This window comes from Belonocnema kinseyi, chromosome 1, assembly GCF_010883055.1.
Source record: "Belonocnema kinseyi isolate 2016_QV_RU_SX_M_011 chromosome 1, B_treatae_v1, whole genome shotgun sequence".
Lineage (NCBI taxonomy): Eukaryota > Metazoa > Arthropoda > Insecta > Hymenoptera > Cynipidae > Belonocnema > Belonocnema kinseyi.
The window spans coordinates 174,002,174-174,015,244 of record NC_046657.1 but is presented as its reverse complement, the minus strand read 5'-3'; the positions used below and the strand labels follow the sequence as shown (position 1 = coordinate 174,015,244).

General features: G+C 31.2%; 1 protein-coding gene across 1 annotated transcript in view; it reads left to right on the top strand.

The window, feature by feature from the left end:
- Positions 1–13,071, top strand: part of LOC117175862 (clustered mitochondria protein homolog) — a 224,905-nt gene that overhangs the window by 95,717 nt on the left and 116,117 nt on the right. Inside the window, exon 3 of the mRNA XM_033365667.1 lies at positions 9,183–9,454. Coding sequence (XP_033221558.1) covers positions 9,183–9,454 — 272 coding nt within the window. The remainder of the gene's footprint in view (positions 1–9,182; positions 9,455–13,071) is intronic.

The window sequence follows — 13,071 nt, the reverse complement described above, 5'->3', positions numbered from 1 at the left end:
AAGAATAAAAGAATGCATGTGAAAAAAGGGAAATGGAGGTATAAAAAAGTGAATGAAAAAGGAAACGGAAGTCCCGTAGATTTGAAGCGTAAAAGTGGTAAGTAATGGTAAGGTAAAAGTTAAGTGGACTAAGATGCATTTGCGTTCTCATGCTCTCTCTTTCTCGCTTGCACTCTCGCTTTCGTCGCTGGCTCACTCGTTTGCTAATAAGTCCTGAATTGCGCTATCGCAGAAAATAGAGATAAGGAACTAGATATAAGACTGTATGTAAATAGTTGTGAATAATTGTATATATAGAAATGATAAGATTGTAAAAAATATAGGTATAAGCGGAAAGATTGTAAGGAATGGAAGTCATGTAAACTCTTAGGGGACACATTATGAATAAAGAAGCTAATATTATTGCGTCCAAAATTAAATTATTTGAAAATTTTGACTTATAAATGGAAATAATTTTCAGTTCAAAGTGATTCAAGTTTTCACATTTTTAGCTGTAAACTAAATTGAATGTTTTAAAGTCGGAAAAGACCAAAAATCCTACTGTAATCTGAAAAAATTAAAAAAAAATTCGGACAAAAATAAAAAAGAAAAATTAGAAGGCAGCTAACCAGAAATTTTTATTTTTTTCAGATTACAATAGGATTGTTGGTTTTTGTTTGTTCATTGTGGTCCAAATTTAGTCGTTGGATTCTTGTTTTTTAACAGGAGTTTGCTTAAACTTAAATATTAATTTAAAAATTAAATTTTTAATGATTCATAAACCAATTTATTTTCAGTTAATTTGAATTGTGAATATAAAACATTAAAATTGCATTAATTATTTCATTTGATATTATTATAGTAACAGAAAATAAACATTGATTATTTTATTTCATAATTCTCAATTTTACCGTGAAGATTCCAATTTTAGCGTAAAGTTTCCCATGTAATGGAGGATCTCGAGTTTAAAGGTTCTAAGTGACTCAAATCAGATAAAGGATTTTGACAGTTCTGGGTCAGAACCGAATAGATCCGACCTACTGGCCTTGGATGGCTAGTAGATACCAGGATCGCCATTTGGAGACCCCTGTGCTATACAGTAGCGAGGCATGGAACTATCAAGAAAATAATAAGAGTAAAATTAAAGCGATTGATATGAGATTCCTGCGCGTTGTGAGAATGCCCCACGAGCAACTAACGAAACAAAAAGTATCAAGATAATGTAAGTGGCAGCGTGCCCAGAGGCAGACCGGGGCAGAAATGATTGGAATGTGTGAATGAGACCTCAGAAGAGGCATAAAAAGCCACAAAAATACGAGAGCTTGCACGAAAAAATACATGGACGTGAAGGAAGCTAGAGAAGTATATCAGGACAGAAAAGTATGGCGACAAATAGTTAATAAAAAGAGTGTCAATCGAGTGAATGACTCATGAAACAAAAGACCTTGAATACTAACGGACCCAAGCGGGAATCTTACATCACGCCTTTGTGAGGCTCTTCACGCGGGGTGATTGCTAGATAGATTGATCAGCAACCTGAGTCAGAGCAGTGTTGTGAAAAGAACGTGTTGTTTAAATAAATAACACGAGAATTCTAGATCAATCTAAAATTTCTTTACTTCTCTCTAACATTACTCCTTTCCCCACCGAGTGAGTCATGCCTATCCCGAAAGGGAAATGTTTTAATGGTGTAACACGGAAACATTTGCGCCTGTAGCCAGAATATCCATTTTTCGGATAATCTTAGCACTTGCAAACCAATTTAATTTGTTGATACCAAATGGATGTTAAGACAGCTTTTTTAAATGGCGAATAAAAATATAAAAGTTAAAAATGACCTGTTATGTAAATTAAAAAGGGCATTGTACGCACAATGTACACCCATTCTATTGTATATATTATTATTTGAATAAATTATTTTCAATTATACAATATTATTTATTTATTTATAATACTTTGATATGACCTGATTACTTTATTCGTTTTTATTTTTGGCGCCGGTGAACTGTATTCTGAAGCGGTTCTAAGACTCTCATTACAGTCGACGCGCGAGTCGCCTAGCCGCTTGAGACAATGTGCGCCACGTATCAGAAAGGAATTAACAATAATTTTTAAAACAAATTTTTGAATTCCTTTCACTCTATCAGCCGAAGGACATTACGAACTACAATACGTAAATATGTAATTGAAAAAGTTTTAAAACTGACTGACTGAACGCGAGTTGAAGTGCAAAGCGAATTAAAATTGATATTTCCGAAAAATTCAGTTTTTTGGCTTTAATTAGAAAACTATAAAAGCTCAAACTTTTTGTCTTTGGAGAAAAGATACGCAATGAAGTTCTACATCTAGGTATAGTATTTAAAAATTAAAATTCGAAACTGTTCTTAAAGGCCTCCATGGGACTTCTCACTCCCGATGAAATAATTGTATGTGTCCTTATTCGATCTGGTATTCCAAAATCGAATTTCCAATCGATTTTTCGATTCTCTTCTCCCCTTTCTCGAAAATAAACACTAAGTACAAACAACTTAGCATAATCGCCCGATGGGGGTATTTTATGTTATGACGTCATCATGCAAAATGTCTGCACGCCGCGCCGACGGCTAAACAGTAATACCAAATGCAACGAACGGTACTTCTTTTTTTTAACTTGAAAAAAAAATCACCAAAAGTGTCTTTAGATATATTTTTTTAAGCTGATCAATTAAATAATACACAGAGTAAAACCGTTATAAGATTTTACTGAGGCCGAGAGGTGGCGCTGATTGTTCACGTGACCTGAATTCATTAAAATGCATGGGGAAAAACGTAAAAATTCAATTTTCTCCAAATAAAACATATTCGAGCAAATTTTCTTTTGCAAGATATTCATATAGAAAGCCTTTGATATTTTTAAAGCAACATTTACTAACAAAAAAGGTGAAATTATGGAGTTTTGGACAAAAATTCGATTCGAATTATGGCGCGAAGTTCAAATAGAAGTTTCATATGGGGAATTATTTCTCAACTGCCCCAACTTTAAAAGTCATGTTCTTAGATTTTCTTTAAATTTTCGGATTATGTTCACCTACCTAACAGTACTTAATCGACAAATTTATAGAACACGATTACCACCCCGCTTCAAGTGATGGGGGGGGGGGGCACTTTCAAACCCAACGCCTGCATAGGTGTTTTCAAAAGCCTGTAACTCCTTTTCTATTTCAGCGATTTACATTTTTTATGAGGGGGTTAGAAGGGCTATTTTTAACTCTTTTATTCTATTTCATTAACGACAAAAGTTTAACAATTTTAAAGCATTTTTTAAACAATCAGATTGTTTTCTTAACGTTTCTGGAAAATCGGGTATTTTCATTATTTTTTAAATAGTCTTAAAAGAAAGCTTGACTTTTTGGCTTTAAAAAATGTCGGAAGTAAAAATATGTTCTAGTGAATAGTTTCCGAGATATAGGCTCTGATGTACAGGTAGTCCTAATGCTCGTGCTCAGACGTAATCCTTTAAGGCGCTTCAAATGACTGTCAAATTTGCTGGCGTTCTGTGTACAGTACACTTTGATATACAATTGGCGAGGGGCAAGAGCGGCAACCTAAAACAGGTTTCTATGATCCACTAAATAAATATAATATAATTTTTTTGAGTTCTTCATACAATTTTCGCTATGAAATTACTGTATTCGTACGTGCATTCATTATCAATTGGCGACTTACCAAAAGAAATGTATTAGCAACAAAAAATTGTGAACTGTGAAACGTAAAGGAAACAAAATTTGTAATTTAACATTTTAAAAATTTGAAATATGTTGAATTTTGAACATTTACAGTTTAAAGAGTTTCAAGTTATACAAATGTTTGGCGTCGATGCAAAAAATAATTAATGTAATAAATAACAATACAGTCGATAAATAACAATACAGTTGATAATAATACAGTCATCACAAAGTGTCACCTATTCACCTTTTGTCAGCTATTTTCAATTTTGTCACCTATTTTAGGAATTTGTCACCTTTTTCACCTATTTTGGCGTTTGTCATCTCTTGGAACCTTTTTTCAGTTGAAAAAGTAGAATTTTATTCAAAATTACAACTTACAATGCCTTGGAGTTCATTTGTATTTGATGACAGGTCTACTACTGCATTTGAATAACCACGCGCTTAGTTTTAACTGCTGAGTTGCGCTACAGGCCACTCACCATCGTTTGCGGTCGTGTCATGTAACCAGCTCTGTGCATCTGAAAATAAAATGGCTATCCCTTGGTGTCCTAAGTTTATTAGTTCCAATAAGCTTGATAAAGTAGATTGTAATATTTAAATTTAAATACAAATTTTAATATAATCCTTTTTATTTCTGAAAACATAATAAATAATTTTGATATTAATAAATTATAAAAATAATTTCGTGAAAAAAATGTGAATGGTACAAGTTTAAATTTACCATTTGAGAATTTAGTGAGTACGTACACTTTTAAATATAATGTAATTTAAATTTTATTTAATTTTTATTTATGAACATATAATATAAAAGTAAGTAAACAACCATAAAAATAATTTATGCAATTAGTAAAACTTTTGAAAAAAAATTTTTTCTGAGGAAAAAATGTATATTATCATTTTATAAAACGTTCAAGATATAAATAGAATCAATGGTTTATCATATTTGTTATAAATACTTTGTTTTAAAGGTATGCTGATAGACGAGAGCAATTAGAGCAATTATTTTTTATATTCTTCACTGATTATTAAATAAAATTTTTTCGAATATAATGTTAGTTCAATTTAATTTCAAATATATTATATCCATTATATGTTCATTATATGTTCAAATTGAAATTTAAGATACATATATTTCGCTTTACCAGGATTATATTATAATTAATATTACATTTTCGTCATTTATGATTGAGAAAGTATTACAATTGTCCGAAATTTGACACCACAGTTTTTCCACGGATCTCCACGTTTCGGGACCTCCTGAATCCGAAAATCAAGTTTTCACGATAACGTATGTCTGTTTGTCCGACCAGCCGTTCGTCCATGCACACAATAAATCTCGACAAAATGAACGAATCAAATCGATCTTTGGCACACTTTTTTTAGGTCCTAAAGGAAAGGACAATTTCATTAACCAACCATTTTCGATAAGAATTTAAAAAGTTAGAGCATTTTTAAAATGTTTAAGACCATTTTTTCATAATTAAAAATGTTTTGTACGACTATTCATAGTATTCAAAAGTCAAACAATTTATCCTAATGACTTTTTTCGATAAAATGAAAGTTCTCAGAGTTACGGCTTTTTCAGAATTTTATAAATCAATCGAAAATCAAAGTATTAAGCCAAACAACGCACAATATAAAAGAAAGTCAAGATAAGCAAAACAACGCCTTTTAAAAGCCCTACAAGATGACAATAATAACTTTTTTGATTTTCTTGGAAATTAGAAAATTAAAAATTTGATTGCACAAAAAATAATGTAAAATAAAAAAATTCAATTTGATGGTCAAACTATGCAGGAGACGAAAAAAGATGAATTAACAAAAATTCTGATCCTAAAAAAGATTTACAATTTCGTTAAGAATGACTTCTTGATAGGACGAGTACTTTTTGCTTTATTCGTGAAAAATAACATAGAAAATTGAGAAAAAAGGTGGAAAAACCACCAGTTACAAGAGAAAAAAAAGATTGAACAAAACCTTTTTACAAATATCTGGCAAAAATCGAGTGCACAGCGCGAGTTTCACGACGAGAATGTATACCTCAAAGCTTACAGAGCTTTGAGAAACGTAATCTTTAACTATACTTGATTAAGTAGAAAATTTAGAATACATATGAAGACACATATAAATACTGCGATCTAACAGAGATCTTTTTGATAAAGTTTTATTGAAGCATTTCAAAAGTAAAGAATAAATATCCGAGCGCGAAGCGTGACGTAATCCATTATCAAGCGCGGGATTCAACAGACGCGCGCTCTAAGTAGGCGTAAACTTGCGAACCACGCGCTCTTCAGTATAAATAAAATATGATTGGAAAACTATTTTGAAATATTAAATGAGTAACCTTCTTCTAATTAAAATAATTTTTTGCATGAAAATAACATTTTGTTTACTAAAAGAGATACAAGGAAATATAAATATTAGGTATATAAGGAACTAATTAACTTAGGACCGTTGCGCGGTCATGTTAAAATCTGAAATATAGAGAGAGGTGCAGCCGAGTTGCGGTCCGCGTTCAATTTTCCTAAAGAAGAAAATCCGAGTTGCGGCCCGCGGTAGATTCAAGAGACTTTTTTCCTCCTTAAATTCCAATGATTTTATGCAAGTGGCGACTATCATCTTTCCTTCACACTTTTTCCAGATTTAGGATTGGTAGCTTTTAGGGTAATAGCACCCATTGTTGGCACCCCCCAATTGTTGGCACCCTTCTCAAGATTTTATTAAATAATAAGACAATAGAGATAAATAGCAAATTGTCTTTTTTTTAAATTGTTCAGACATTTTTTCGTAATAAAATGTATTCATGTTATGCTAAACAATAACTTGTGTGTTCTGAAATTAAAAAATTCTGCCTTGTTTCCAAGCTGCCAAGAATTTTCAGGTTAGCTAAAGAAAATCTTTAGATAATTACTGTTTCTAATGTACCCCTAGCATGTACCTAATGTTCCCCTAGGCGTCAAGTCTCAGAAGGGCTATAGAAGGGAGGGCTATTGAAGGGTTTCACTGTAATTATATTTAATGGCATATGTTATTTAGAGATAAAAGTACAATCGCAACTTAGCGACGTAGACTTAAAGTAGTCCGGCTACTGGGAAAGCTAGTCAAAGCTATGTCCATTATTTTTTTCTGAAATTTGGAATTGCATACAATATTTGGCCAGGATATCAATTACTAAATTAAGTAAAAAAATTTTATGCTGATCAATATAAATAATATGTTTTTTAAATAATAATAAAATGTAAATTTAAATGTTGATTTGACTCGATTCTAGGTAAATTTTTGATTCTAGGCTACGTTTTGCTCAAATTATGGTAAAATACCCTGGAAGCCAGTATAAATGAGCAGTAACTCAAGTTTTTCATTATATTTTCTGTCTGTAAAAAAAGTTTTCCTAACAATGTTTAACGTTTTAAAGCCAAATTTAACCATTTTTGGAGCCCGCGAAAGGCCTCTCCATAAGATTTCACGTTGTTTGACACGACTTTCGACAGTGATAATTCAAATTTCAACCTGGAAAGGGCCCTTAAAAAAGGCATTACGTGGAAGAGGACACATTTGTCCACAAATTAAACTAATTTGAATGATTTTTCATCTGATCGATCCAATAGCCGGACTACCTTAACTAAACGACGTCTATTGTATAAATACTTAATCGATGACTTTAAACATACATTAATAAAAAAAATTAAGGTAGTGAAAGCTGTCGTTAAGTGAAATAAATTCTTAAGGGGGGATTCTTATATAGATGGCTCAAAAAATCGATTTTTTTTTATTACATAAATCGATAGTATTATATTTCGAAAGTATTCTCTGAAATTTTCAGAGCGAAATATAGTACGGTTACGATGCTATAAGTTTTTCCGCGAACTTCCTTCGTCGCGCCACGCATCTGGGCTGCTGCGAGCTCGAGCAGAGATAGTGTCAAATTTCAAAACATTCGCTCAGTTTCGTTCTGACTGTCGATCTCTTAGTAGATTTTCGCATTCATAATAAGCTCTACATCGTATCCAAAAGGCGCTCAAAAAAATGAGTTTCGGGCTTCTAGGCGAAAAAGAAAATTTTATGGTAATCAATACCAGGCAGAAGAGGGTACATCGCTTGGTGCAAGTGCTTTTGCCCGAAAACTCTCGGCAGCGTCAACAATAGTTATTCTATTTGTTTATGAGACATAAACGTACTATTTTTTTGCAGCCGTTTTGAACATACTTAATACTCATACTTAATTTTCACCGGATAAAAATAAATGAGCCCGGCCGAAAGAACAGAACCTTTCTTGATAACAAATAGTTTTTCTCAAAAACTGTTTATTATTTTGAGCTCAAATTTTTAATATACTTTCAGCTTCATAAAACACACCTATTTAGAAACTTTAATAGATGTGCATAAACTTTTCGCAAAAATAACTAGATTTTGCAAAACGGCCATTTTTGCTGGTTTTTATTACCGTTTGAGGGAACAAACAAACAATCCCAATGCGTGACCTACCAAATGAAAAATCTTTTTAACACCTTCAATTAATAATTAAAATTTTGCCCCAAATCAATACCTTGATCGCAATCTCCCAAAAACATTATTTCGCCAACTTTTAACATTGCACAATTCGCCCTGACCACATATTTTTGCCTACAAACATATAAGCCTTCATTCCTGGCATGTACACTACATAATGGCATACCTCGTTTTCATTCTAAAATTTTGTCATGAAAAGGCACCTTTTTGATCCTTGTTCCCTATACTACGTTACTAATTGACGGGGTTTAAGGTTCGTTTAAAAGTAACTCAAATATAGCTATTATAATACTAGCTCAAAACTCATTCATTTTTTATCAGATTTGACTAGATTAGTGCTTTTCAAGTACGTTAACGTTAGAGGGAGCAACAGTGTGACGCCAAAGATGAGCAATGAAAATTATACATTTATGATCTCACGTTTTTGGCTCATATAAAAGGATATAATCATTTGATCGCGTTGACAATTTAATTGACAGATTATAACAACTAAAATCGATAAATTATCGAATATTCATGGAAATTTTTGGTTTCTTCATAAAGCTGAATTTTCAAATAATTTAGAGCATTAAAAAATGGGTTTTTAACATTCTCGTAAGTCAATTTTTGAAACTTGTGTATTGATTCCAAATATGTTACAGACATCAGTATATAAGATCTAACCTTTAGTAAGTTCATATGTTCCTTTGTGTAGAATATATCTAATGATGATAACGGTTCGCTACTGAGACGCTGAATTATTTTTTAAAGTTTAAAGTGAATAAAGTCTTTTTCGGTGCTCGTCTCCGGCTCGTACTTACACACTTACATTCGGCTAGTGTTCGCTCACCTAGACTCATACTGAAAAAATTGTGCTCGGTGTAAAAAGTTGGACTTTTTTCCTACTTAATTCAAAAGACTAGTTGTATTGAGTTTTAGTATGATAGTATAAAGACTTGATTTTTCAGTTACTTTCATAAAATAATATGATGCAATCTTAAATTTCAGAAGCAAAGCAAAATGGAGAGACAGGCGGCAATGCGAGCGGTTCCGTTGAAAATATTCTTGAGAAGGGTGAAGTTGAGGCTACCAAAGAAGGAGAGAAAGAGAAAGATATCGCGAAAATCAAGGATGAGAAAGACGGAGAGGGTGAGAAAGATAAAGATTCATCAAGTGAACAAGAAGTTGTCTTCATCCAGGATATGGGCTTCACCGTAAAAATTGTTAGTCCTGGAGCGGAACCTTTCGATATTCAGGTTTCAAGCATGGAGCTAGTGCAGGTAAATATTAATTTTATATTTGGGTCAGTCCACTACTCTTCATCTGAAACTTGCTGCGAGCAAATTTGTAAGTATCGGGTCCTTAGTACATATGAAGGGTCCGCGGTCTAAGGTTGTTAACTGGCATTTGTTTCTAAATTGATTTTTTTGTATTTTCTGGAACTTTTTTATATGCAGTTAATATCCCGCAAACGATACGGCAGGGCTCCTTTTAGTTTGTATGTATTTTCAAAAATCGCGTTTTGGCATCTGCAACAAGGTTCGCGGTCTAAATCTGTTAACTGCTTATGGCAAATCCGTAATTTTTCTCACATCAGTTCAGTTTACTCGTAGAATAGGACAGTGGGACACATGTCCGTGTGTGTACAGTTAAGTGCATGTGTGTGTAGAAAGTTATTTGTGGCTACTTTCACGTCATCTTCGACGTTATTGTCCTCATATCGCTGCAAAGACGAAGGTGAGCGACGCCCCTCGATTACTAACACTCAGAAAAGTTTTGCAATAAACTATTTTAAATTTTAGCAAACTCATCTATGTTCGGCATGTGATTCTAAACATTTTGAGATATCAAATTGGTGCGCAGCTTGAAAACCCTTCTAGAAATAATCAAGTGAGATCAATAAGAAACAATAGAACTAATATCTCAGTCGTTCCGAACCATGTTTCTGAATTGTGCGAACACGATTGACAACGATTGAGCCTTATGCATTTCCAATTGTTTCTAATCCGATACTTGGAATTTGACATGTGATGGTAGCACTTTCATCTGGCGGGAATGATTTAATGCCAGTTATTCACTTTTTTGAATAATATAAATCTTAAATAGTATATATTACGAAAGAAAGTAAATAAATATTTTTCAATATTTCTTACCAGATAAAAGTGGTGCTGCGATATAAAGATACCAATAGTATTATATGTTGAAAATATAAAATCAAATGCACGATAAAAATAAAAAAATTGATTATATATTGATGAAAGAAGCAAAATTGTTATTTTTTATCATTCGCTTTTGAATTGTTTATTGTAGGGAAAATTTTATAAATGGTTATAAGTTTTAAAATCGGAAGAGATTAAAATAAAAGTAATCGAATATTTAAAAAGCGTGAAACTTTAGAGAAGCGATTGAAGTATTATTTTATTATTTAAAAATGCCAGACTGTTATTAAATGAATAGAGTTTAACAAGTAAACAGTGCTACTAAAGATATAGGGTTTTTCATCGGAAAGAGGTCTCAATTTTCAATTCTTCGCTACTATTAATACATAAATCTATCTTATAATAGAAAAAACCTTTTTATTAATTCAGCTTTCTAAATTTTTAGTTTATGGTAATATAAATACTCAAAATGATGGCTAGATTCTTTCTAAATTTAACAGTAAATTTACGTCAATGTGGACGATGTAAAATTCGGCAATCCTTAGAGTATCACTTCACTTCTACCACTAATGATTGACGATCTACCACTAATGATGATTGGTATTTTACCCGAAAATGCACGAATCGAACTCCCGTTTTCTCAGGTTTTCTGCTGCACGATGGTTGCTGATTTGAAAACTTCGAAAAACTTAAGTGGTCTTCTATTTATATCTCGATTCCCATTTAAAAGCAGTGTAAGAAATTGCCGATTTTAATGTTTTGCGTGTTTCTTAATTTCATGCATTCGTCGATTTTGAGGTTATGTTTTTTCAGGTATATAGATTATTGATAATATTACTATTCTATGTATATATTTATTAATGTTAATATTATAATGATAAAATATTATATTAATATTAATGACTAGTTGTCTAACTTTTAATAGAAATAGTTAAACTTTCAACTAAAACAATTAGTTTTACGCAAAGAAAATAAATGTTGAATAAAATAATATTTTTTAATTGTTTTCAACAAAATAGTTAAACTTTCGACAAAAAAGATTAATTTTCTTGCAGTTGAAAAAATTTAATTTCTAAACAAAAACAAAACGATTTTTCTACAAAACAATTAAATTTTCAGAAAACAAATTTTTTTAACGAAATTGATGAATCATCATCCAAAAAAGAACTAAATTTTGAAATTTCGAATCGCTTTCAATTATTGAAATTAATTAAAAATTCCTTGAAATGTTTTAAAACATCCTAAACTATTTCAAATCCTTTAAAATCTGTTGAAACTTTTCAAAGCTCTTAAAAATTCCTTGTAATTTTAAAAATACCCTGAAATATTTAAAATCCTATTATAATCTATACTAAATTATTGAAATCAATGGAACATTCCTTGGAATCTATTAAAATATCCTAAGATATAGTAAATCCTTTAAAATCTCATATTAAATTACTGAATCAATTAAAAATTCTTTGGAACCTTTAAAAATACTCTCAAATATTTCAAAATCTTTTGAAACACCTTGACACCTTTTAAAGATTTCTAAAGTTCTGTGGAATTTTCTTAAGTAACTGCTAAAATTTTTAAAATTCTTTTAAATACCTTTAAAGTATGATAATAAAAGAAAATAGATCTTTTTTGTCGAAAATTTAACTATGATTAAACATTAATATTTTGTCTAAAAAATTAGACTTGCTGGAAAATAAATTTCTTTTGTGGAAAGTTCATGTATTTTATTAAAAATGCCTTTTTTTAGTATCTAATTCAGCTTTTTGGATGAAAATTTAACTTCTTGTTTAAAAATTTAACTATTTTGTTGAACATTATTCCATTTTCGATAGAAGGTTTCATCTTTAGAATTAAAAACTTGATTTTTAATTTGAAGATTTTTACTATCAAATTCTGGGTTAAGAATTATTCTCTTTTGTTTACAAATTTTGTTTACCTTTAAACAAAATTGATTAATTCTGAACGCGGAATTTAATAGTAAACATTTTCAAATTAAAAATCGAGTTTTTGATTTAAAAGGTAAAAGTTTCTATCGAAAATATTTAAAAAGCGTGAAACTTTAGAGAAGCGATTGAAGTATTATTTTATTATTTAAAAATGTTGAATTTTTAAACCAAAGAGATTAATTCTGAACACGGAATTTAATAGAAAAATTTAAAATTAAAATGCGAATTTTTAATCTAAAAGATCGAATTAGCTGTTCGAAATAGACGAGTGTTCATCAAAATAGTTGATTTTACTACCCAAAAAAGATGACTTTTTAGGAAAATGTGGATAAAATCTTCCACAAAAGTAAAAAATGAATCTGGAAAATTCCAGTTTTGCTCTGAACTTTAGGGTACTTCTTGGTGTTTAAAAATCGGGGCTATAATTCCCGGCTTTCCTGGTCAGTAGCCACCCGACTTGAACTTTTTCACTTCTTTAATTTTTTGTCACTTAAAATATATCTTTGACTTTCTTTTGTTTTTAAGTAAAATATTTGGGAGTGGATGTTGGTAATCCAACGATTTTTCGACCACACCTGGTGTGATAATTCAGAAAAGAAACCTGAAAAAAATGATAATGAGATTAAAGCTGGAAGGTAAACATAGAAACATAACTTATAATTCCTTGAGGCATTTGCAGATTTGCTAAATCTGGCCAACCATCTGAGTTCTAAATCTGCCTGACTCAGTCGAAGCCGATATCAGGTTGTGTACGTACGGTACACCTACGATGGCCACGCGACGCACACATGTAAT